The 25,219-nt window shown below is 40.7% G+C and overlaps 1 protein-coding gene across 1 annotated transcript in view; it reads right to left on the bottom strand.

The window, feature by feature from the left end:
- Positions 1-25,219, bottom strand: part of POLR3B (RNA polymerase III subunit B) — a 63,592-nt gene that overhangs the window by 12,095 nt on the left and 26,278 nt on the right. Inside the window, exons 16-23 of the mRNA XM_088521670.1 lie at positions 23,690-23,843; positions 21,574-21,648; positions 20,670-20,768; positions 18,310-18,437; positions 11,418-11,627; positions 9,444-9,602; positions 7,773-7,890; positions 6,039-6,181 (exon numbers count right to left, since the gene is read on the bottom strand). Of these exons, the coding sequence (XP_088377796.1) occupies positions 6,039-6,181; positions 7,773-7,890; positions 9,444-9,602; positions 11,418-11,627; positions 18,310-18,437; positions 20,670-20,768; positions 21,574-21,648; positions 23,690-23,843 (1,086 nt within the window). The remainder of the gene's footprint in view (positions 1-6,038; positions 6,182-7,772; positions 7,891-9,443; positions 9,603-11,417; positions 11,628-18,309; positions 18,438-20,669; positions 20,769-21,573; positions 21,649-23,689; positions 23,844-25,219) is intronic.

Raw genomic sequence — 25,219 nt, 5'->3', positions numbered from 1 at the left:
GGCTTCACCAGCTGCCAAGCTGCACGTAGCGAAGGGGCAGGGAGGAAACGGCGCCCGCATGGGAAAGCCGTGCCCCAGCTCCGGCCAGCGCCCTCTCCGCGCGCACATGCCAAAGGGAAAAAAATAATCAAATAAGTCAAAACAACCTAATATAGGAAACTAATTACTGCCAGCAGGAGGGACACTGGGGAGCAAAGGAGACTAACTGAAAAGCAGCCGCGGTAACACCAGCTTCTATCAGCAAGATGGAAAGCAGCACGTTACTAAATGTGCTTGTTTATTTATTCTAATTATATCGTGGTAAAAGAGCTAAAAGTAACTTAGAAGGTGTCCATTTTAGATTTACCAGGCTTGACAGAAACTGTAAATACTCCTACGAGAAACCAGACTACATCGCAAAATTAAGCAGGAGTTGCAGGTACGACACAGCACCGTATATTGTGGACAAGTAACGAGCAGATCAGTACAAATTAGCAAGTTAATTAAACACAAACATACACCTGCTTCAGAGCCCTCTAAATAGCCCTGGATTGGCTAACTAAGTACAAAACAAGTTCAGAAGAAAAAAAGTGCTGCATCATATAAGCTTTGTTCGATGTTTACTCATTCAGTGATCTATCATATCACTTGCTACATCCCATTTGACATAAAAGGTAAAGAACAGAATTAAAATTAACAGATAAATAATGCATAAGTAAACTTGATTAGTTTTCTTATTAAAAACATCACTCTAAATGAGAGGAGGTGCTAGAAGACAATGCAGTTTGTACACTGCTTTCCCATGAGCTGCTGAATGGCCTGATGTGATAAATTTGCATAGTCTGAAGCACACAAAGAGCTGATTAATTGAAACCCTTACAATGCTTCTGGAAGCAGCTATTGTAAAACAATAACCATAGGAACTTTACAAAATACACATGGCTGAATGAGTCAAGAGCTTAATAAAATGTGTGTTCAGGATACACTATTTGGAAACAGAATTAGAGATTTTTGTCCTGCGCCATAAAATGCTAAATCACCCTAATTTCAGAGGTTCGGTTGAGGATTTACTGAAAAGGTCACAAGGTTACCTGTTTGCTGCTTGAGATAAAAAATGCTGTAATTTTCTTCCTAGGAGAGCAAGCTAACAAAGGGTTTTGTTAAAAACAAACAGAAAAACCCCTATCAGAAATTCTAATGGAATTCAGACATCTCGTTCTCTAACTCTGAACACAAAAATAAGGTAAAAATTCCTATCTTTCCTGATGCTTAATGAGTTTTAATCATCCCACATTCCTGCAGTCATGTAACGGCAAAGTCTTTTTAATACCACTTCAAGCATTTAATTCCTACCAGCCCACTGATGTTTCATTAGAGATAATGCTCTAAGCCTGACTTGTAATGTGGGGGAAAATGACACAAGTAGTTGCTTAAAACTAACATCTTTATGTGCTCCGCTAATATGTACAGTACAAGTGGTTATTTAAAGGATAAAGATAAGTTGCCCTCGACAACAAATTTAGACAGATGCTGAAAGATGCTCCAAACCAGTAAAAAGTCAAAAAGAGGCTTAAGCAAGCTAGCCCAGACATGGGCAGATAAATGGTACAGCAATAAAGTTTACGTAGCTGGCAATGCTGTGAATGGATTTTGTTTTGACACGAAGGAACATGGTTCATTTAGGAAAACAAAGACAGTCTTTCATGAATTTAAACTCGTTTCCTTGTCTTTAGATTTGTTTAAGTGCAGATACTTCAGAAAGGTTTAATCCTTTATCTTAGATCTTCAGCTATTAAAAAGCTTCTGTTTGCCAGTTCAAACAATCTCTTGCTTAAATACAGTTTTTCCACTCCTCAGGAATACTGTTCAGTATTGCTGCTTAGTTCTGTGATCTACAGGACCTTTGTTGGAGGTGTTAATCCTTTTTCACATGAGAGACTGAGAAATGTTCTTTCAGAGAAGTGATATATTGCTTTTTTCACATCAAAGGAGCCCAACTTTTTCCTCATTGTGAGTTGTAGCAAAGCAAGAGGAAATCTGGAAATATAATAATTTTGTTTGTATAGATCTCAGATGGAGCTTCTTTAGCTTAACGATCCTTCAGCCTTCGCTGCTTTGAGAAGTGAAGTTGTTGGAAGAATACAAGACTGAAAAATAAAATAATAAACTGAAAACTTTTAAAAATCTTTCTGGAAAATATATGATGCAAAATATTTAAAACAAAGTTCTAAAGATTACAATAAGTCATCTCTAGTAGATGTGCATTTGTTTCCTGCATCTTTGCAAGTAGCTGTATATTTGTTTCCTATATACTAGAAGCTGAGGGGCTTTACACACGACAGGGACAGCCCCAGTCCCAAAGTACTTAGCGCAACGTCCAGTTTGGAGACGAGTATAGAGATAAAGCAAAATATTTGCTGATGAGTTTTAGAATACAACCCGACGGTCTCGCATTTGTTTCTCTCTCTTCTCCATGTCTTTCTTTGCTGGCAGGTCTGACAGGGACGCCTGGGCTTTACAGGCTGTTGGGAAGAAGTGCGCTTAAAAGACGGACTTGCATGAAAAGAGGGTGCCGGGGACAGCCAGGAGGAGGTGACCTTGCCAAAAGAGTGCTGACATGGCACAGGACACAAAGACGGCAGCAAATACAGATGCAGCGGCACAGCTCTAAATTATTACGGTGGCCTACGGAACCCGCACACGTATTTAAGGAAGGCTCTCTTTTAACAAAAGGCTAAGGCTGGTTTCTGAGATTTAATTGGTTGTATCTTTTTTTGTACCCTTTGTAACATGTTTTCCATAGCATAGTACCGGTAATGATCTTGGTAGGACGTGGTGATTTAGAGTAAGTTTGCTGCCCCGATCAAAAAGACTCCTTCAGATTGATGTGCTGAGCAGCTAACAAGTACATCCCTCCCAAGCACGCAAGAAAACTGCTGGCGTTTCTACTCCGAGCTCCAAAGCAGAAAGCTCCAAGCAGAAAGGCTCTTTTGGCAATCTGAGCAATTATGTTGTTGGCTTATTATAGTTATAGGCTGAAAGCATAGATACAGGGGGGAAATCAGGCACTCTAACCTGACGTGATGACACACATAATTGACAATGCAGGTAACTCCACATTCCCTACACGTTCCCATGTACCATGGGATTTTCACTTTAGAAAAAACACCGCTAGTGTTCTGTGGATTTCCAGATATTAAAGAATGTAACAGCATATTCTAGTACTGTATTTGACCCTGCATATCAGGGTTTGATAAGTAGCAAGAATCAGCACTAGTGAGATGCCTGTCCTTGAGTACCTCTGAAATGAGCTTCCTCTAGACGAGGGGATGCCTTGCTTTGCATTTAGCTCTTACAGAAAACACTGCATCTTAAAGCCAGACTGCGTTCTTGCAGCCTGCCCTATGCCCTTCAGTTCTCTTGCAGTGTTCCTTCATTTCTCCTTCTTCTCCTTTATGGTTCTGGATTTATGGAATACTCTTTTTTTGATTTTTGGAGAAGTATGAAGATCAGTTCTATTTAAATCCCACTCAACTAACCATTTCTAAAGGTGCACATCAATAGCACGAGTTAGGAAAAAATCTTACCTGCTTTAATTTTTCATGCAAGAAAAGTTCCCAAAGTCAATTTGATGGGTCTTTGGGAAGATGTTTGCACACCTGTAGAAGTAGAGGGATCTTGAAGAGAACTGGCTACTCTGAGAAAATCTGTGTTGACTCCACTCCATGGGAAACATCCACAAAGAACTTGAAGCAATGCACCTGGTAACATCTTACATTACCAACAGCTATTGCCTTTTGTACCCATCTCATCTTTCTATGATGCAGTCTTCCTCTCCAGTCACCTGCCCTCGCTGTTGCCACTGGTACTTCCATTGCCCTAGCAAGTCAAAAATAATAATTAAAAAAAAAGGCCTCAAGTTTGGCTTGGCCTCTAGGTACACACGTGAATAACATAGTAAACGGTGGCATGGAACATTATACAGATGACTTCTTACTTGTGCCTTGGGCCCCCTCTGTCAGCTGTGCTCTTCATGCCCCCTTCAGTCACACAGGCATGGAAAATGCTGGAGATGATACTGCTTAAGCTCCAGGTATAACAGATCTATAGCTGGCTACTGCCCTCTGCTTAGCCTGGAGAGGATTAGGCTCTGGGGGACATCTTACAAACACCCACAAACATCTGAAAAGAGGGTGGAAAGAAGGCAGGGCCAGACTCTTCTCAGTGATGCCCAGTGACAGGGTGAAAGGCAAAGGGCACACATAGAAACACAGGAAACTCAACTTGAACGTAAGAAAAAGCTTCTTCACTGTGATGATGTCCAAGCACTGGAACGGGTTGTCCACAGAGAGTGTGGAGTCTCCATCCTTGGAGACATTCAAAATCCAACCGGACACAGTCCCGGGCAACCTGCTCTAAGTAACTCTGCTTGAGCAAGGGGTGAGACCAGATGATCTCCAGGGGTCCCTTCCCATCACTGTGATTCTGTCTTCTGATGATATTTATTGCAGTTTCATCTTGTTTTACTGGCTCAGATCTCCACAAGGATGTTGTGCAAGTCCCAGCTCTCTGCTGTTTGACTCCAGGGCACGGCTCCCCGGTCTACTCCAAGAACACAGGATCTGGATTGGCACAGGAAGTTCAGAGCCATCTGAGTCAAGGACTGGAGAAGGACTGGTGGCAAAACCAGGACATAAATGCTGAGGGGGACAGTAACGGGGAGCTCTTCCTAACCAAAAGCACCCTCTCTTTCAGGCATTTGCTGACAAAGAGCAGTGCTCAAGAACTGCCAGTTCGTTTGCCAGACAATGGCCCTCAACTCATGTCACCAGTGTAGCTATTACAGCAACTCTCATCGACTAGAACTGATTGCAAGAACCAACACTTCACCTCTAACCAGTGTTCTTCATTACTTCCTCACCTCTAATGACTCCCTCTCTGTCTCCTCAACACAGGCCTAGCAGATCCTTGTGTCACTAGAATGAAGAGGCTGGTGCTTTACACTGAATGTTCTGGTTCCTGTTCTTCAGAAATCAAAATAAGGAAGTAAGGATTATTTATTCCAGCAATTAATAACATAGTATCATGTTTGCCCAGTATCTAGAAAGGAGCGTCTCTACTGCAATTGAAAGGATTTAGTAGCATCCTTTACCACCCCAGTGTCTTTGACACGAGATCAAGCAATGTTTTCAAACCAAAAGAAGACTTAAATATGAAACAAGATTACAACATTAAGGTGTTGGGCACAGTGAGGGATACAGTAAAGCAGCAGATCATGCTGAAAGGACTGAAATTACAGATTTTCCAACTGCATGTGTAAATTGAAAACACTAATTTTAACAAAAACTAGTTTCACAGTGAGACCAAGAAGATCAAAAAAAATAGAAGTAATTTACAGTCACACTTTTTTCAGTCAGTTTTTCCTTAACATTACCCAGTCTGCTGAGATTCAGAGAGGATGTTCCGAGCCATGGTTTGTTGCCATTAACGTCAAAGGGATTCAGTCCATTACCACCATCAACAGACATGGAAACAAGTTCCTGATTTTCCTGACTATAAAATTAACTGCCAATACTAGAGAGCTATATGTTACCAAGCAGCAACCCATTTTCAACTCTCAGTTTTAGCAGTATGTCTGTAGAAATGACTTAGCAACATCCCTTTCCCGCTGTAGTGTTTTTTGTCCATTCAATCTTGGCCCTCTGACTCTTACCTCTTCTATCCTTCTTGTTAACCATGACAAACTTATTATCCAAAAACAAATCAAAACCCCCAAATAACCCAAAGCAAAAACAAAACTTCAAAACCCTGGGTTATTATAGGCAATTGCCACATTTTTTGTATTTATAAATCAACACAAAGCTGTGCTTGCCTATTCCTCCCTCATTTCCAAAAACAACCTTGCTGAATTAGGCAAACTTAACCGAAGAGGACTACGGTCTTCTACCACTGCATTCAGGAAAGACTGGAACCAATGAATAGAAATATGCATGATTGTATTATATATGTAAAGTATGCATACCCAGTGTGCATTTATTTTGACTAAATATATAGCTTACCCTTCTGCCCGTGACGACTGCTAAACTTATCTCCAATTTCGGGACGTCTAGTTTGCCTCAGTAACATTTTGATCAAAAAAGCATCCTCTGCATTTGACGAAATCATAACCTTTTCGATATAAGAATCGGTTGCACCTTTGTAGCTAGTGAAAGGAGAAAAAGCACAACCTTGACATTTGTGATACAAACACGGATTATAAACAAATATATTTATGTATTGGTAAGCTTCTGGGACATCTTATCTTTGCTTCCTTGGCCTCCTACACATATGTATGGATACAACGAACAGTTGAAGAGTACACAATATTTCTGGAAAAGGATTAAAAGATAAGTATAAACAAGTCAAGAATTAAGACGAAAGAGAAAAGAACAAAGTATGTTTTGCCACATGGTCTTTTCTTGACCAAAGAAAATTCCTAGTATATTGCAAATTTCCGGCTCTTCTATTAAATAAGCAACCAAAAGCCAAGCAGAGGCTCATAGCTGAAGGGAGCTTAAGGAATATCCTATGACAACTTAAGAATAAAATTAAGATTTAATATCTTGACTAAAGCTATGCATCAGGTACAGGTCTAGAAATGAAGCATGGCCAGAATGTAACATGGGGACAGGAACTCTGGAATGTTTTGAGGGTTTGAAACCCGAGTTTCTGTAGCAGATGTAGATATTCAAGAAAAATAGTAGGAAAGAGTAGGAAGTAAAAGGAAATTATGTTTGCATCAGCTTTTCTTTCCTTACACTGCAGAATGATGGTATAGCAGACTGGCAGACGTCACTGCTCAGTTTAGGAGGTTATTTTGTCTGATGTAGCAGTAGCTAAATTGGTCAGACTATGACACAGACCCTGAGGCCAGGATTCGTGCCTTTAGCTGGCACAACCACTTCTTTCCTTTCTTGATAATTACACTGTCGCTTCACTTCTTAACTAATCTTTCACAGGCATCTACCTAGAGTTTTCTACTGGTTACGGATCACAGAATTGCGGATGTGGCACCAGCTGCTTGTCTTGCTCTCTGGCAATTCCTGACAAAAGAGTGCACCCCCCCTTTTTTTTTAATGTTAATGCAAAGCTTTCACCTCCCACCTCAGAAGCCCTCTCTTCTTTCTGGATACAAAGAGAAAAATCCTTATTGCCTGTGCTTTCCCATTCCCTGGTGCCTTAGGAAAGGACATGTACTCAGAGTGGCCAGAATGAGGTGACCATCAGTCTCTGGAACAGGAAGACCTCCAATCTCTGCCCTCCTGTGCACCAGGGGGAAGGCTGAGCAGGGATCAGTACTGGCCATTTTCTTTGGGAGCTGCTATGGAAGAGCTGCTACCCAGCTCCCTCTAAACACACACATAATGTCTACCCTCTCACTCATCCTTGTTTCCTCACCACTTTACCTAGACATGGTTCCTCTCCCTTCTACCACTGTCTTCACTCTTTCCTCAGTTTCTCTTAGGAAACACCTCAGTGATTCTTCTCCACACATCTTCAAGACAGTTCCTCTCTGTCTTTGCAGCTCCAGCTTTTCAGGTGTCAGGACCCAAATTATCAGGAATTATAAGTGGTTATGCACTTCTGAAAATTACCTAGGCCCCAAAACACCCTGTGAAAAATCAAGACCTACAAGACTGTTTCTAATCTGCAGAAGGCAGCTCATTTCCTTGGCTTTTCTAGGATTGAACACTTCCTCACATATCTTTCCTCTGGGCTACCTTCCTCAAATACAAAGTTATGATGCAACATACGTTACTGGCACATCTTTGTACTGTGGCTGCTGAGGCACATTGCTTCCTTCCAGAGGTGTCTGGGTCACAGTTGGCATGGATTTGTTCACAAGCACTTGCTTATTTTCTACTTTTTCACCTACAAAGAAGAGAGAAAAAAAAGCATCATGAAAATGCACCTGGCTACCTATGTTAGAAATATATTTTAGGCTTTAAAAAGGTATATAAGAAGATAAACTGTAAGCAATACATGCAGAATAAGACCCTATTATTTTATTGAATATCGCACAGTAGAGGAATCATTAATCTAGAATACAACACCAACAAAAGAAGAGCTGCTTGTATGTCTTGATGGTACTAAAAACACTAAAAAATGTGGTTTTGTGCACGAAAAGTAAGTAAATAGTAATAATAACTAAAAATAACACTATTCAACACACCATGAAACTAAAGAATACAAAAAAAATCTGAAGTCATCTGCCATAAGAAGCAAACTTAACAAGCAAACTTAAACTAACGAGTTTTGGAAATTCGCATCTAAAATTCAGGACTTCACACAATTTGCAGAGTGAGTTGTGTGAGACCCCCTCTAGTCTCGCCTTCCCTGCCTGCACCTTCCTATGGCTTCTGCTCTTCTCCATTGGCGATTTCTCCCCTCCATTCCCTTCACACAGGAGAACAGATCCATAGCACATCCAGCAAAACTAATGTGCATCAAGTCCACCAAGTACCTGCCTCCCCATGCACACATAATTACACCAAACCGCAGCCTCTGTCTCTTCTCTGTCCACTTAAATTATTTCAGGAAGGGTTCAAAAAGGGTTTGTTTATCCACTGAGAAGAACAATCCAACCAGAGCCTGCCTCAGTCCTATCTGTCCTAATATTTCTATCTGTCTAATCTGTCCTATCTGTCCTAATAGTGGACTACTGACTTTTACTGACTTTTTTATTAATTTAGAAAGCTGAACTCCACCCTGATATGTTAAAGAGTAACACTGATCCAATTTAACAGTTTTGTAATAACTGAGCTGCTATAGTGGGGTTAAGTTTAGTGTCTTTTACCTCCGCCACTAGATCTCAGCATCTATAAAATTGCCTCCTTGTTGAAGGATGCCAGTATGGGGGCGTCCTTCTCATATTTATTTGCATGGGCAAGTTACACACCTATCCTTGTAACTAAATGCAGGTGTGTTTATTTTCTTATTTTCTCTCTGAAAACATATTTCTAAAGTGATACAAACACACTGCTTGCTTTCCTCACTGTCAGTGTTAACTGACTGTATTTTAGAAAGTGGGGATATACAAATCAAAATAGTAAGGAATCTACCCTTAGAAGAAAAAAATATAATATATGACAACTAAGCAGTAAAGGTCCACAATATTAAAAGGTTGGGGGTGTAAGAAGAGCAAAAGTTCTAAGGTTTTAATAGAGTCCCATTGTTGAGGACTCACAATATAACCACTTCTACATAAACATAGAGCTCTCTTTCATCATGCACAACAGCAGACAGTGACAGGTACCATGGTGTTTTCAGAGAATAGTGCTGGGGGTTTTAATCATCTCTTATAGTAATGTCCCCTTCAAGAGAAAAATACACCAAATATAAAACAAGGCATTCAATATTAACAGAATACTAATTTCTACCACGGATTCCATATATGCTGTGAACAAACATGCAGTTTGACATACCTGGTGAGCAGATGCCATCAGCATCTAAAATTTCGTGGCGCCAGATTGGTTTTCGTGTAGCTGCATCCAACATGGGTCCCATGACTTTATCAAATGTCTGATTGGTGTAACGCTTCAGAGTACACTTGGCATTTTTATACACAAGACACCTTCCAAATCCTAAAATTTAACACAAGCTCATCTGTCTACAAGCCCCTAATTTATTGGTAACACATTCTCAAAATAAAACAAAAATGTTGAATTATCTGCTTAGCTAGAGAATATAGAATATATTTTAATAGTTATGAGTATTTATTGTGCAAAATAAGTACAACATAACACAAAGATATCTAGTAGCTCACAATTTAAAATCAGATCATGCATGCTATTTTTTAGACATTAGACTCTGAATTCTGTAATTTTGCACATTCCCTTCCTCTATATTTCTGCACACACATGCACACAACATTTTTCTTACCTTTGGTGGTTCACAGGAGATGTCTCACAGGAGAAGGAAAGATTTTAAAGGGGATCAGAAGAGCACCACTTCTTTTCTGAGGTCCTAAGAAACCTGAACTTCTAATAATGCTACCAGCTAACTTACCAGGAAAGACCCTATTGATTGTGTCACGGAATCACTACAGTATCACTTATTTTCCAGCTGAAAGATGTCTGAATTACATACATTGATACAAAACAGTTTCGTTTTGCTTTTTAGGTAAGAAAAGCAGCATCTCTAGAGATTTCTCTTGGTACAGCAATGCTAACCCCTTGCATCGTATTTAGAATTAGAGACAGCCAAGAGCTTACTAATAAACCTATGTTATTTCTGTTCAATTGAAAGATGGCCATGGCCACATACAGTACATCTTTATCTTTATATTATGTCAAGTAACTCCTGACAAGCGTCACAGCTCTCCCTGTAAACGTTACCAGTCTACCAGAAAAGAAAACATTCAGTTTTAAATCACGCCTGTTGTTGTTTTAGAAAAGGAGGCATAAATTAAATGTGGCAGGACATTAATGCCAAAGATACATGTCTAGGAATACTATTATTGCTGCCTAGCAACTAGGAAGAAGGGTGTGCGTTTAGAGAATAAATTCTTTGAAGAATCTGATTTTAGTTACCCAAAACTAAAACTATTCCGACCGTACCGCAATGTTGCATCTTTCCTGAAGGGAATTTATTGAGGGAGAGACTAGATTTTCAAACAACTCTCCCCCAATGCCCAACAACGTTGACACTGATTTTTTCTTGATTCCAAGAACTGTTGAAGAACTGTGGAGTGTGACTGACACAGGCCAGCATGGTACAAATACAGATTTCACTTAATTATCTTCCATTTGGGGATTATGTACGTTTACTTAAAAGACACTAAACTCTATTTTTTAAAGAAGGAAGCAGATAATTAGTTCCCCTTAAAAATATACAGTGCATTAGTTTGAGGCAATACTATTATTTTCCCTCAGAGCAACAAGCTCATAGTAACACAAGGCACCATGTGTCATTCTTTTTCTGAATGTATTCCAAAGCCTAATTTCGCCTATTGCTTTCAATATTGGGGAAAATAACAAGCCCTCTCTCTGTTAGCAATGAACAAAGGCTCAAGTAACCAGCTAAAAAGAAAGCCCCAGACACCAGATTATCTACATTATCTACATTTTATGTAAGCTAAATATTTTCAGAAAAGGACTGTTTATCCTGTGTTATTTAAGGTTGAAAGCAAGCCATTTCCTCTTACAATACCCAATAATAACTCACAAGTGTATTCACATCTTTGCAACTGCACCACTGCTGCACTGTAAGCCCGGGATTAGGGCCACTCGCCATCATGAGGAGAACAAACGTAAGCACCAAAACAGTTTTGATTCTATCTCCTGCTCGGAGATGCACTGTCCATAGCAGCAGCAAAATGTTATAGGAGGAAACGGGAGACCACAAGATTATTAAACACACGTGAGAGAAGTGGCAAAGAAGAGATGGATGGTTCTCACCTCTGTCCAAAGAGGCCTTGTTCAGGACAAGAGCATCTTCGATATCGTAGCCGCTGTAACTCATGACGGCCACTGTGGCGTTCTGTCCAGCCGGCAGTTTCTCAAAATCGATCAGTTCAATCGTTTTTGTTTTCACCATCGGTTTTTGGGGGTATGCCAAGAGATACATAAGAGTATCTATCCTGTTCCTTTGATTGTAGCCAATAGTACCTGTACGGGGGGAACAAAGACTTGCCTCTGAGTTTGCTAGAAATGTTTTAGCTATAAATTACCAAATTCCTCACTAAGGGAGAAGCCTCGTCTAATAATGGAAAGTCTTCAAGGAAATGACGGAAAAAAATATAAGAGAGATTGAACCAAAACAACTGTACACTGTTACATTTAAATAAAGCTTTATATGGTCACTGAATTTAAGCTTCCGGAAAGAAGTTTACTTTCACCATTCTGATAGCAATAATTCTGTTTTTTCTTTTTTCTTTTTTTTTTTCCCTTGAAAGAGAGAAAGAGAGAAGAAACTCTATTCCATAAACCTGATCCAAAATTCATCAGAAGCAATAGAAAGACTCCCATTGAGCTCAAGAGGAACTCTGGATCAAACTCTGTGTCTTCCACATCATATTTCCTTCCTTTTTCTGGGCAATAATTAGTTCAACAGCAGCCTGTGTTAGAATGTCACAAAGCATGAACAAAGCACACAGTTAGCAGCAGCCAAGACTGATTTACTTTCTGAAATTAGAGGCATCACTGCTAGAAAGACTACAGTAGAAGTTCGCTCTCAATATATTTGTCTTTTTACATGAAATTAATTTTAAATTTATGGTTCAGAATCCAGTCCTTTGTATAGACCTCCCAGCTTGAGACTGAATTTTTTGGCCCAGTCCCATCAGGCTGCCAAAGTGTCTTCTGAAATTGGAGGAAAAAATAATTAACACCCAGCAGGGAAACATAAACTGTTGTGTAGCAGAACAAAAGTAAAGGCAATCATACGTTATTACAGTTTGCCGCACCAGGCCGATGCTATGTCTCTAAGCAATTAAGAAATTATAATCTCCAAAGTTAAAGTTTTAACTACACCGAACTTTTAAGAACTGGGTATTTTAGAGCACTCGTGCTCTGGAGGTAAGTCCTTCTAAACGACTGCAGCTCCTCCTGCGGTTTCAGGGGCTGGTTGTTTGCAGGGAAAAGTCAAAGCGGACAGTATATAATGAAGACTTCACACAAGCAGAAGGCTCTGCAATTTCCAAATGTCCACATTTAAATAAAACACCAGGAAAACAAATGCCTAAAACCAGCCAGGATCACGGGCAGCTCTGAAGACCTGCCCTGTCCTTGGTGCTCATAAACCTTCTCCTCAACTACCACTGCTCTAGTTCGAACCCTTCCCGAGGGAGGGCGCAGGGAAATGCCTCGGCAGAGAATATCCCCAACTCGGATCTTTTAAACTGGATTCCAGGCACACTCTTGTGCTCTTGGGCTTTCCTTGGCTCTAGAAAGTGGACCTGAAGCCACTGGCACAGCATTACTGAAGCCAAGGAAGGTTTGGTAAAGCTCTACCCGTCCCTTACTATTGAACATTTGCTTTTCCGTCTTCTTCTTAGAGAAGAAAATAATTGACCCCTGAGCAGTATTTGCTGTCTGCAGCTGGTAGGGCCTAAATTTGTCAACAGTGAGGACCATCCCCGTCCCCACCAAAGCCCATCACCACCTCAACGTCTTTCCACCTTTGCCATTCCCTCTGCTTAAGCAATAGACATGTTTTCATTACACTTTCAAACAACCTTTTTCTCACTACAGAGCAGCAGGTATCTACCATCAAATGAAAAACCTCAGAGTTTTAGGCCATTTTCTCCTGCATACCTAAAATAAATAGTGTGCTTTCAACGTAGGGTGTCTGCTGTAGAACTCACCTGAGAGTTTTAAGGTTAGGTACTTTTTCCTGTTGTTGAGAGAGACCTTCTCCTCGCTACACCAGTCACCTTATTCTCTTCTGAAATGCCTGTGCTTTTTTTCCCTCCTCAGGGATGCTTCATGCTACATGTGCTATGGATTGCTGGTCAGGGACACTAAAACAGGATAAAGTCTAGAGCTCTGCCCATAGCCAAACTTGTCCTTTTCTCCTCTAGTAACAATCTGAAGTAGTTCCTTACAGGTTAAAGATTATAGCCAATATCTTTTCATATTTCAGGTAATTCAAGAGAGCACATTACTTCCATCTCGGAATAAACAATGCTGCTTATATTTCAAAGTCATTATTTTTATCAGAGGTTCAAATAAGCTTAACAGAACTGTTTGGATGTATGAGACCAGCAGCCGCAAGTGACTGATAACACTACCGGTTTTTGAGCTTCATTATTAAACTGCATTCCCACCATTACTCAGGAGGTCAATGCTGCAGCATGCCACATGGAAAACGCACAGATATACAATGGAGGGCAACCCGATGGGAAAGAAACTGGTTAGAGAAGGATTCAAGAGCACAAATGAAACAAGGTAGCCAAAAAGCGTGCTATACATTGGAAATATCTCTCCTAAGCTGCTATGATTTAATGATTACATAAATAATGCCTTCTCTAGGCAGGCCTAACGAACCACAATCTTAAACCCCAACCTGCTTAGCTAAAACACAGACCTCCTTCTGAGGACTCGTGTGTCAAGACAAGACCTCTGTGTGGGCTGACATGAAGGAAGCCACGAGCTTTATTTCGGTTTTCTCTCTGAAAGAACAGAGCCCTTGTTTGCTTCAGCCAAACAGCCAAGAAAAAGCAAAGTATAATTAAACTTCACCATAACAAACCCTGTTCACAATGACCCATGTTTACAATCATGCCTACGGCAAGAACCAATTTTTCTCATAGGTAATTAGCCCTGTTTAAAGCAAAACACACAAGGCTGGCCTGGATACAACAAAGATCATTTTCTTGCTTCTCAGTGCTTAGTATATTGTGAATACATGCGCACATTCTTTCCTTTCTTCATTTCTCAGCAAGATTTTTTTTCCATTTAATTGTCACTTGATTATTGTTCAGTGTGAAATAACTACTACACAAATAGCCTATATAGATATTTAGCAGGAATGAGATATTTTTGTTATTCTAGTTGGACACGTTTCCAGAACTTGAGAGAACAGTCAGAGAGAAAAAAACATTTACCCCATTCCCTGGGATAATACTTACAGAAAAAGTGAATTGCATGGTCAAAGTTAACAAGGGTACAGAAATAAAGCAATGCTAGATACGAGCCAAAAGGGCTGTTATTGCACATGCCAAGAGAAGAACTGCTGTACTTCTCTATTTCCCTTGATTTCACCATGGATTTTCTACTGTTCTCTCCTTTTGTACAAACACGAACCAACCGAGAAAGGGGCATCGCTCTTAATGGCTGCACTGAACCTTGCAGGGAGGCTACAACTCAGCCCACAGGGAGCTTCATTTTAAAAGTCTTAACCGATCAGGACACTGGGCATTTGGAATACTCTTCCCACCGTTAGAAGATTAAGAAGTCAGTTTTAGAGATTATGGGTAAGCCGGGAGAGGAGCACGCAGGCCTGGCCCACGTCAGCCCCGGCGCCTCCGTGCTGCTGCTGGGGAGGGAAGGGCTGGCGGGAAGCGAACGTGTCCCAGGGCGCAATTCCCCACGGAGCGGCGGCGGGAGGGAGCCCCACGGAGCGGCGCAGGGCACCCGGCTGTGAGCACCAGCAGTTACTGCTCCTGCTTCCATGAGTCATTCGGTTCCCTGCCATGGGTGAAAACGCTGGGAGGGCTTTAGCTCTCGGCCCACGGGAAAGTCCTCCGCAACCGTGGAAAACCAACAGCTCCCGGCCTCTGCCTTGGGGCAGAGCTGCCTTCTCAGCACAGCTTCAAGACATTCAAGCAGTTACATCACAAGGCAAAATAGTACACCAAGAGCTTCGCTGTCTCGCAGAGCAATGAAGATGTGTTACAGTGGCTTTTTTTTTTTTTTTTTTTTTTTTTTTTTACTATTAAAGAACTTGTTTCGATTTAGACATGTGCAGCTATAAGCTCCCCCTCTCCCTGCATCTCTGCCTTCCCTGCACCCTCTCCTGCAGGTTGCAAAAGGAATAGGCAGCACCCTGGGGCTCCCTTCCTCATGGACACTTGCATCCCCCTACTCATGTAGGAAGGGCAGCATGCAGCTGGGCTACGCCAGCATCCATGGTTATTTTTCTATTTTAGGACCCCTTGATCCTTTTAAACATTATTTTAGCAACACACAGACAGCAAACAGCAGAGGTTCTTGTATTTTAACCTTGAATATTTCTCAGGCGCTGAACTTTTAATGTTACCTTTGCACTCACAAGTCACCCTTCTGCTCAGCAGAGGACCTTGCAGTAACAGGTGTATTTGCTACCTCGTCTTAATGCACTCCTAGTCTCACAGTACGACCTGCAACACACAGTAGATTTTCCTGCACTATCATAATATGGGCTCGCATCCCTTCTCAGAAATCCAGCCTGCTTACTAAGCGCAGCCCTCATCCTGAAGCAAGGTGACTCACTCTGAACATGAAAGATACTTTTCAGAGCACATTTAACGTACTCTGCAGAACATTTGCATTTTAATACTTAGTATCTGTCAGTGATGCTGCATTATGGATCCCCTTGCAAGCACTGGTGATGGCCCTTCATTTACCTGTGCCTTCACATCTTCCCCTGTGATGGCTGTTTCTGAAAAAAAGAGCACCAAGACCCTCCAAAGCCATTAGCACAGATGCTCGATGTGGTCAGAGGGGGTCAGTGTTGAGCAACACGCCGCTCTATTTCCGAGCAGGAGCCCCTGGGCTCTCTCCGTGCCCCCAGGGTTTGACAGCCTGGGGAGTGACAAGCTGGACTTGGCCATGAGCCTTTCCACACGGACACCCAGGGGCCGGCCTGCAACCTGGGGATGCAGAAGGGAAGGGACGCTCACATGAAAACAAGCTCATGAGCTCTGAAGCGCTGCTCTGGGTCTCCTCATACATGCCAACAGAGAAAATGTATGTTCAAACTGATTCTGAAATATCCTCTACGTCTTACTTGATCAGTAGCTGCACATAAATATCCTTCTGCTCCTATATAGGGCAACTTTTTTTTTTTTTTTTTTGTAAACACTTAGTAATAACAGGTTCAGGTGTTTGTAGGTACTTCAGGCATGGTGAAATATAGCCCGGGTCATGTGCCAACTTTTAAAACATACTTTTATCTAGCTGCTTATTCTTTGAGTCAGGTGTTTTGTCATAACAAACCAAAACAAAGACTTTTTTTATTGCTAAAGATATTCAATGGCTTTTGTGTTCCTGGCGTCAGCAGGAACGTCAGAGGATTGTATCCAAGGAGCTAAATGTGCAAGACCTAGGGTCAAAGCAGCTGAATACACCAACCTCAGAAAACACAGACAATGAATTGCAAATGACACTCAAAACAAAACGGGAAAAAAACCTTCACACAGCAAACTACAAAAGAACTCCACAGATACTGAATTGGCTTTCTGTACACACTGATCCTGCTTAACTGTGTGTGGCAACTAACCAAACGCTCTGAGACTAATAGTCATAAAATAGAGACTCGGGGCTGGGGGAAGGATAATGGCACAGGAGAACTGTAAGGAAGAAGAGCGCATCCCTCTCTTCTCTTTTCCTTGTTTTTAATTTTTTTTTTTCAGGAGGGAAATGCATCTGTTGCTGCTTTCTGCTACTGGGCCGCATTGAACACGCCGGTTCAGCGCAGGGCAGCCCCGCTGCTCTCGATGCTCCTGGCGAGGCCCCACAAGGGCTGCTCCGTCCGAGCCGCGGGGACGCGGCGCGCGCGGCTGGGCCCAGCAGAGGCGCCGGTTCTTCTCCTGACGCAGGCGCCTCCGGACCCGGCGCGCGAGCTGCCCACACGGGACCCAGCGCCGGGGCGTCCCCGCTGCTGCTGCTCAGGCTCTCGGTGTATTTGCTGCCTCATCCTCCTGCTGGGACTCGCTCTGCCTCCGCCGCAGGCCTCACGGTGCCGCTGGCGACGGCCTCAGCGCCCACAGGAATCGCTACGGCGGCCCGAGCGCCACAGGAGGGATCAGCACCTCCCTCGTGTCCATAACCCACCCACCCACGTACTGCACTGCTGACGTGCTCTGTTTTGATTTTACACTGACCATTTACCACACCACTTATTAAATTATTAAATATTATTATTAAATAACTCGGAAATGAACCTTGTTTCAGCGATTTGCTGGGAGGCCATTAATTGCCCTCAGCATCCAAAACAAACAAACAAAAGCCTAATATCTAATCCACCAGTTGGAGAAGTGGTCAAGTAACTAAAAACTCTTTCACATTTTCATTCCTCCATTACATAATGTCAATATAACCTTCTTCTTTCTTTTTTTTTTTTTTTCCCCTTAAGGACAACTACTCAATTATTCAGGGAAAGTCTCTTTTCCCTGCATTCTCTGTCACTCTCTGTCTCTCTTTGTGAAAACACTTTTTTACTCTTTTTGTTTGGAAACTCACCACACATAGCAGCATAAAAAGAAAAAAAAAGAATAAAAAACCCAACCACACTCTGCCAATCCTCCAGCTATGCTGAAAACTTGAAAGTCATGGCAGTTATCGCAAAAACTAAACTAACAAAAACATCAGCAGTGCCACGGTCTCTTCAAATTCTCTTTTGAAACGCTGAGACCCACAGACGTGGCCTCCATTTTGCAAAATTCACTTGCACTTCTTCCTTTTTTACTCCTTTTTTTTTTAAGAGGTAATTTCTCCTTACTTTCCCTAAGCTGAAGCACGTGCTTTTACTCTTCTAGTAAAGTTTCTACATAAATTAGGAAAGAAAGAAGTTCTCCGCTTTGTCACTTTCCCAGTATAGCTTTCAAAACCACGATGGCCCTCCGAACAGGAATCAAAAAAGCCTTACCCATTGCTTGCTTCCCCATGGCACACTGGTAAGTGTTCCTCGGGGACTGGTTGTGGTGAGGATACGGAATCAGCCCAGCACAGACACCGAGAAGCGTGAAAGGCTCAATCTCCAAATGTGTTGTATCTCTTAAAAGAAAGAAACATCAATTATAACAGACTCGTGAACTATCTTTCATTTGCTTCAGCAGTTACCAATCTAATGTACCCCTGTTCAAGCCACCAGTCAGTAAGATCTCAGAATATGCATTTACTGCGCTCTTTAATCAACTTTTTTTTTTTATTATTTTAGTGTTCCCATAAGAAAAAAACAAGTACAAAATGTTCCACCAGGGGGAATAAGCTTTTAGGTAACTACTCGAGGAGACTCAGGTAGATAATAAAGCACCTTATGCAGTAAGTCACAGTAAAAATGTCCTTAAGGAATATCTTTGCATGTAATGAGAGTCCTCTGCATCCAGTTAGCTATCTTGGAAAACTAGGAATTGCAGGGGAGATGGAAGAAGGAGGAACAAGGGACATTCGGGTACTGGCGGAGGCGGGGGGAAAAGCGAAAGTTTAATTTTTCAAGGTTATATAACGTTAGTTACGGAGAACATATCAGGTCCAAACAACATCCAGTGCCATGGCTGACCCAGCACAGTAAAACATTTGCTAATTTCTGTATTTTGAAAGCGATTATGTTGTTAAGAGGTGTTACTGATGCGAAATAAAAGAGACAAGGAAAGGAAGTCAAGACTGAGCGGTGTCAATGCACAACCTCTTCTATCTTGCATTAGCTTCAGAGGAAAAAGCGCATGCTCAGCAGAGGTAACTGGACTGCAACAGCCCTGGGATACAGGGATAGCAAGACGAGCAATTCTGCTTTTTAAATCAAGACAGGTAACCAGGAAATGGGGAACTCTGAAATAAAGACAATTTAAAACTAAACACATGCAAAACATATCTTTATGATATTCTGCAGTTATTAAACAGAATTCGGGTTTAGGCATAATGTTGCTTTTCCAACACACCTAAACCCACTGCACTCTTGGAAAAACCCATCTTCAACGCTCAATACTCAACTACTTGCAAGTTCGTTTTTTTTTTTTTTGAACTAAAGACATTAAATTGATTACTAAACTTTAAGTTTTTGCAAAAAAATGACTGGAGAAAATAATCTTTATTATGACAACACTTGAAAGATTTTAGAAAGTGTCACAATCCCTAAAATGCTGAAGGATTATTCTATACATTCGGACTAAAGAAAACAGGGAGCAGCTTAACAATATATGTACTGATAAATTAAAACCCTGAGTAGCAAGTGTAGTTAAGCTATCTAGCAGTCCCACACATCTGTATAAATCACAAAGGTACTAAAAATCCCCGGCTGGCCAGAGGGCAACCACTATTTTTCTCCACTTGAAAAAAAGAATCAGCCATGCTCAATTAAGATCTGTTGTAAGAAAATAAGAGTGGTTGAATCCCCAAAGCAATTCCAAAGTGGTCTCAAGAGATATCAGTAAGCTTAGAGTATGGACACCTCTCCCATTCTGCAGAGCCTCCCAGAATTATGGACACATGTTGCTGCCTTAAGAACACAGTGGCAGTGAAATTAAGAATTTCTTCAGAAGGTCCTGGTACATGCAGTTAATATATGCATTTTCAGAGAAGATAAAATCCAGCACAAATGCTTTTCCATTGAAGTCAATCCTACTTGAGGAAGATGCAAAATAATCAGATCCTAATATCTAAAAGCATATTTCACAGGAGAGGCTATCAAAGTTTACAGAGCAGTCCAATATCTGCAAGTTAAAATACCACTGCTGGAAATGAACACTAGAAAGGAAGACAACTCCATGAGTTTGAAAAAAGAGAGCTACAAATGGATAAGGAAGAAACTGAACATACTAAAAAGAGGCAAATCCTCAAAAAAAAAAAAAGCACTTATTTGGATAGGAATGGTAAAGAGAGGTAACTGTAGCTCAAAGAAGCCTGCATTACAATAGCAGGAATGGGATGTTAATGGGATACCTCACACAAGCAGATCTTTCCAGTTGTATAAATACAATTTACAATTGTACCAACAGGGCTGCATTTTTTTAAAACTCCAGATGATCAGCAAGGAAGGGGGTACACAAACCAACACCAAAAGGTAGGGGATATTATTACTAAACACAAAGAATGATGTGCTCATAAGGAGCAAATTCAGATTCTTACAGCACTGTTAATTACAATTACTTCAGTTACACAAGTTTATGGACAATACAGCAATTTCCTAAACTTTTGACAGTTATCTTGGGATCATTTCTTCCCACTGGTTTATTGGAGGTCCACAGAACACTTTTTCCATACCAGGGCTTAATCTAATCACACACTTACTTATTAATTGTATGTTCGTATAGTGCAATGTTGCAGTCATTTTCTTCGTTTACATCCAAATATTCAACAAGGCCTTCATGCAAAAAGTCTTCAAAATTCCTATAGTTAAATAAATAAATAAATACATAAAAATAAAATTCACTAAAATTATTGTCTCTTCTTATATTTCTGAAAAAAATCTTTATTTCTGAAAAGGTAAAATTGCTACATATGTTAGAGGAATGTAATGAGTAGTTAAAGTAGAGAAATGGTTTTGCATGAAAACCTCTGTGGATTTTGATCTTTAAAAGAAAATTGCCTATTTTTTGATCAAAATCCTTTGCCCATTCCCCCCCGACACAAACGGACTGATGTGACTTATTTGAACAACTTAGCAAAATATCCCTAAATGCACACATCACCACTGTAAAGGAAGGCAAGTATAAGTGTAAGCAAGTTTTTGGGGATAATTTTGCAATACATTTTTAAAGCTAAACCTAAAAGCTTTTGTATAAACATGGCAGGTTTTCAACATACAAAACCAATTTTTTTCCAGTAGTCTCTGAATATGTTTAGTTTATGGTGGTCATGGTAACACTCCTAAAAAGTATTTGATTTTCAGTAGAAGTGTAATGTTTTATCAGGCCTCCAAAGCTGTGGAAAGATGAGGCTCTGCTATATATATATATATATTTATTCTATGTAATCACCCAATTTCATATCACTAAAATCCACAAAGACTAGTCTCTTTTTCATTGGATTAAAAAAACCCAAAAAACTCTGATACTGACTACTAATTAACATGGGAAAGCAGACTTTCTGACATAGCTAAATAACCCTGCAAAACAACAGAATGACTGAATTAGATTCACCTAATATTTACAGACTGATCTGAAGATGAATGCAATGTACTCAAATTATTTACCTGTATCCTTGAGCTAGTTCTTCCATATGCTTGTTTGTAACTGCAGGTTTTTGCTTTTTTACAATTATATAAGGTCTACAATTAAAAAAAAAAGTTGTCATAGCAAATACACAGGCAGGTAACTTCTCTTGTACTGAGGATACTGCATACCCACCTAATACCACCACTGCATACACCACCTAATGATATAATGCTTACAATCACTTTCACAATTTATCCACCTTTACCTGATGCAGCTACATAAACAGAGTCAATAAACGCTGTCAGTTTGGAAAATACAGATTTTGGGTTGATACACAGATTTCCTGAACTGATTTATTTTGTTCAACATATTTAAAATTATACCAAGAGCACTAAGATTCCTGTTTTGAGGGAGAGGGTTTTTTTCCCCAATCTTTAGCTAACATTCTCTTTAACCTTTCTAAGTTTCGCCTGCTCTTTTTAGCGATGACTTTGGAAGAATTAAGCCTTCTCGATCTACAAGCCTAAGAACAGCATTAAGTTCTAGGGATATGGCAGGTGCTTCCCACAACACTGAGAAAAGAGTTGTGCTCCGGTTGTGCAAGAACGCATTTTGCTGTTACTTACATGATACAGATACAAAGTACAGGCACTTACTATAGGTTTGCACCAGACGAATCCTTAAATTTCAACAGCACATGGATCTCTGAAGGCTTCCTTACCGCAAGGAAACACGGACACAAAGGATGGCATGCGAGAATGAAACGTCAAGGGCTGTTGCTATTTGGACAAGTTGCTCTTATAAAGAGCAGCAAATAGCTACAAGATACTTGTGGAGTCCGCTCTGAAGTCTAAATAACTGTTTGAAGACTAATGAGCCCTTTAAAGTGGTTAAGAGGGGGATGTGAACAATTGCTGGGCGGGAGGGAGGTCACAAAGCAAACTTGGTGAGCCCCTGGAAATCCACAGGATTTCACTTGTCTTTCCTAAGTTGGAACACATATCGGAAGCTTCACTGCACCCCAGATGTGCAGAATAGCCAGTTTTCACCCTGACTGAAGAAGCCATTTCCCTCCCTTTTAATTTGCACCCACACCTGGGTGTCTTGACCAGGTATGATCAACTGACGGCTCATATGTGTAAGATCTGGGGCCCCTACAGCGCCTCAAGCTGCACTCAATGTCCTCTCTTTGGAGTTTCAGTTACTGAATAAGGAGGAATGTCAACTTTAGATTTGACTATTACTTGTCCTAAAGCACGTGTACAACCAGTCAATGCTTAAATATGTATGGATTAAGTCATTCTGCCTCCCCCAATCTCTTTTTTTTTTTGTTCATCTGTTATGTCTGTCCTTTAGGCTAAATTGCTTGGGCCCAGAGATGTTACAGTTTCAAGTAACCCGGCACAGTGCAGCCACTGTGGGTCTCTAGTGCTTACTACAGTACAACTTAATTTTCTGCCTCAAAATACCATTATATTCCCATCTTTCCTGTTTTAGCCATCCAACTCCTTCCCGTTCTCCTCTGTGCTGTGACTGTTACTCAGGCATACTCTCCAGCTTATACTCTCCAGAAATTAAGCATTTCAAAGCAGAACATTCCCTGCCTGGTAAGGGCAAGCAAAGAAATAAATCAAAATTGAGAGAGCCTATTTCCTTGTTATTATGGTAAGCAGGCATGCATCAAAGAAAACATTGCACCAGGAGTAAAGAGAACCTGTCTAAAGGCAGAGAACAGCTTCTGATCCTACAATGTGGTATCAAGGTTGATAGGATATTAGGTGAGCAAACTGCTAGTTTCTTGCTTCTGGACTGTGGTATTTTTATATAGGAAGAAAAAAAAATTGCAGGACATAAGATATTATTGCACATCAGGTTGATTTTTCCTCCCTTTTGGTTAGAAGATGTAAGCAACATTTGGTTCCAACTTGTTTAAAATTTAAAGCTGTTCATTCGTTTTTTTTTTTTTTTAATAATGGACTACATCGTATGTTTCCCTGATCTGTCAGCCTTAAACCAGAGTTACGGAGAAAAGAGATTCTCAAGTCCTACTGCAGTTGAATACAGATCACGTGCTTAGGTCTGCATACCCAACCCTCTGTATTTTACGTGCATAAAGGCCCGATACAGATGAGATCGTTTTGATGAGACACTTACCTGCACAATCTCCCTCCATCAGAGGAAATATAGACACATCTGTCAGAAAGATTTGTAGAGATGGAAACAAACTCATTGATATACCCTGCCCGACGCATGATCCGAAAGGTGTTGACCAGCTTCTGATGATCACGTATGACACCAAGGATGTTACCTATGCAGAAAGACAGTACATTCATAGTTCATATTTTGCATATCCAAAGCTCCCTGTAAGTTCTGGCTATGTCTAGCATGCAAGGGATAATTCCCACTTTTTGCAAATAACCACTGTCATCATAAAATTTCCCTCTTCCCCCACGTTTCCTTAGCCTGGCTAAGGAAGATAAGTATCCTGTTAACAAAATCTGCATGGATTTTAGATTAGAATTGTCTCCTTGGAATTAACACTAAAAAAAAAAAGCCTCAGAACTTCGCAGATCATCTGTTTATCTGCAAATAGCTCCTGAAACAAAGTGGTGTGCTTTGTTCACCTCTCTTCAAATGCATTCCTGCCTACATGCCTATTCAACAATTAGGGTACAAGCAAACAACATTTCTGAAGCCTGGAATTTCAGCTGCACTAAGAAGGGATCCAAGCCTTCCAAGCACTGACCAAGGAACTGGCTTGTTCAAGCCAGACAAGTTACACTGGCTTGTCAGAATTTTTCAAAAGCCTTGATATTTTTGAGGTCATCATTCACAGCTGCTCCAAAATTTCTCCTTTAAGATTTTCAACGAACAATTTTATCTTAGCAGGGCACTCGAGCACATGTTCAAGTATTCTGAGTCATGATGAACAGACAACAGAGTAGAAATAATTTTTGAAGAGTTGTCTAGCTAAAGTCACCTCAGAATGTAAAATAAAAGCAAGCTTGCATCATATTAAAAAAAGAAAAAAAAGCTCTTTAGAGAGGAGGAGGATGTTGATAGTTTAGGGGGTTTATAGGACAATCCAAGTGGCTTTTACAGCTTAAGGGATTTGTACGGAGAGATTTTTTGCCCTTGTAGGTCACAAGTTCAAACCTGCCACAAGACAGTCATCCATAAGTCTGGATGCATTTAGCATTAAAAACACTGAAAGGGTAAATGACTTTGCTTCATTGGTACTTCATTACGTACATTTGGGAACACATCTGATTTTTGCCTCACACCACAAAATGAGCTTGTCGGAGGGAGTCCAATACATCCAGTTCTCTATTTTCCCCTTTGGACCATAAAACCAAACAGCCACAATTCACGTGGTTTCACTGAAGCTTACCTTGACCAGATTGTTACAGAGCAACGGATAGGCTTTGGCTCGAGTACTGCTTTTTTGTTACTGGAAAGAGGCAGTTACTGTTACTTGTTACTGAAGAGAAACTACTGTTTAATTTGAAGGTAAACGGAGAACTAATTCACCATGAAAGACATTAAATACTAGTCCCTGGAGGTGGATACTGTTGACAAAAGGCCTTTCTAAAATCACAGTTGTAGTATTTAAAATGCCAGTATTTTGAAATGTGATATCTTATTAACTGTTGGTTTAGAAAGGTTAAGTTTGGCTGTAAAAGG

Source organism: Tinamus guttatus, unplaced genomic scaffold (assembly GCF_059628265.1).
Source record: "Tinamus guttatus ecotype Peru unplaced genomic scaffold, ASM5962826v1 Tinamus_guttatus_pri_ptg000125l, whole genome shotgun sequence".
Lineage (NCBI taxonomy): Eukaryota > Metazoa > Chordata > Aves > Tinamiformes > Tinamidae > Tinamus > Tinamus guttatus.
The sequence above is the reverse complement of the archived record's forward strand: the minus strand, read 5'-3'. Positions and strand labels throughout refer to the sequence as shown.